Below are 1,795 nucleotides of genomic sequence, written 5' to 3'. Positions count from 1 at the left end.
GAACGTAGATCTTGAGCTTAAGAGGCTCGAGACTCTTGTTAAGAAGACTTTGAAAAATCTTGAAATTGGGTATGAGATTGTCTAGGTAAGAAAGACTAGGCTAGAAAGCTTCAAATTCCTTCAAGTAATCGAAAGTCTTGCCCTCAAAATCGGGGTTGGGGGGGCGGGGGGGGGGGTTGAGCTTGTACGCTTTATTGCCTACTGTGATGCAAAAGATGAAATATTAAATGTGGAGGGGTTGGAGCACCTCCAAGTGAAACTGAAGTAGTCACTCCGCTTTGCATGGTAAAGGGCACCTTGGAGCTGCTAGAATGGTATGGGGTGTTTCCGAGATCATTTGAGGGCCCTCCCAAGCCACCTTTATAGGGCCTATGGGGTAGCCCTCTTACTGTCATGGCTTTTTAGTCCTGGTGCTCATAAGATTATGTACATGGGAACCGCTTTTGACTTTGCAGAAGGTGCCACGTGGATGACCCACAGGTCACGAGTCTCCTTCTCCAAAGTTTTCTCAAGACCGCCCAGATCAGGTCTGTGGATACGATCAGAGCGTGCAGTGGAAGGCAAGCCAAATGTTCTGTTGCCTATAAAACCCTCGCTGGGTTAGTATTAAGAAGCTCCTAATTTTCAGCTTCAACAATATCTAATCCATCATCATCAAACCAAGAGCAGGCCGACAGAGCAGACAGGCGCAGTACCTCACGTCCATCCATGGCAACTTGCAGAAGGCAGCACTGCGTGGGCCACCGCCATTTCCGCCATAGCCACGGCGCCCATCTTCCTGCACACCATCACCGTCCCCACATGGGCTACGAGTCTAGTGGCCCCTTCTGCGCTCCTGCCCCGCCCAATGTTGCATCAGGCATGATGAAGCCTCACCATTTGGATGCCCACATAAGCCCCTTCTCCGCTCCCTCCCATATGCCACCTCCACCAGCTCATGTTCCTCATCATGGCTTGGCTCCAATCAATCCTGATCATCACGCCTCTGCTTTCCATGTTCGCCCTCATGCATTCCACCTCCACCGTGCCCGTCATTTTTATCCTCCTCCGCCTGCAGCAGCTCATGTTCCTCATCATGGCTTGGCTCCAATCAATCCTGATCATCACGCCTCTGCTTTCCATGTTCGCCCTCATGCATTCCACCTCCACCGTGCCCGTCATTTCCATCCTCCTCCGCCTGCAGCAGCACCTGATGCGCCTGGGCACAACGCCAAACACCTTCATCTCCATCACCACCACCCTCCTCAGACTCTTCAGGGCCACCCTTTCCACACACCTCAGGCGCCATATGCAGGAGCTGCAGCTCCTGCGTGATCAGCTGGTAGCGCTTCCATCCTCCTCAAATTCAGCGATCGCTACCATCAATATAGCCATCGCCAGCGCCACTTGCTACCTTCCTCGGATCCTCCGCCTCTTCATGAACACCCTATTCTCCACTCAGCTACCCCATTCTCACCCGTTGCAGCTCATGTGGCAGCTGTGACGTCGTTCCCTCGTTGTCTGCCAACGCTTTACTAATTATAGTAAGTTTTCAAGATTTGTCTACGTCAATACGCTACTAAGAAAAGTCGCAACTATGTTTTGGTGCTACACTGTAGTTCATTGTCATGCGTGAATTTTCAAGCACTAGGTTTGATGCATATGTGTGTGTGTGTGTGTGTGTGTGTGAGAGAGAGAGAGAGAGAGAGAGAGAGAGAGAGAGTGTCTTTGGCTTTTTAGATTTGAGCCAACCGGTAAGTTGCAATTTACATATTCTCTGAAGTGCCTCAACACTATTTGACATGGAGTCTTAAAT

General features: G+C 50.5%; 1 protein-coding gene across 1 annotated transcript; it reads left to right on the top strand.

The window, feature by feature from the left end:
* The first annotated feature begins 599 nt into the window (after positions 1 to 599).
* Positions 600 to 1,535, top strand: LOC147444479 (uncharacterized). Its single transcript, XM_086527867.1, has one exon. The coding sequence runs from the start codon at positions 709 to 711 to the stop codon at positions 1,312 to 1,314; it is 606 nt and encodes a 201-aa protein (XP_086383993.1). The 5' UTR covers positions 600 to 708; the 3' UTR covers positions 1,315 to 1,535.
* Positions 1,536 to 1,795: the final 260 nt, after the last annotated feature.

The sequence above is a fragment of the Adiantum capillus-veneris genome, chromosome 13, assembly GCF_014529385.1.
Source record: "Adiantum capillus-veneris isolate H3 chromosome 13, ASM1452938v2, whole genome shotgun sequence".
NCBI lineage: Eukaryota > Viridiplantae > Streptophyta > Polypodiopsida > Polypodiales > Pteridaceae > Adiantum > Adiantum capillus-veneris.
The sequence above is the reverse complement of the archived record's forward strand: the minus strand, read 5'-3'. Positions and strand labels throughout refer to the sequence as shown.

Bases quoted from the DNA above. Each gene is read 5' to 3' on its own strand.
- LOC147444479 (XM_086527867.1), top strand. From the start codon at position 709: ATGGCAACTTGCAGAAGGCAGCACTGCGTGGGCCACCGCCATTTCCGC.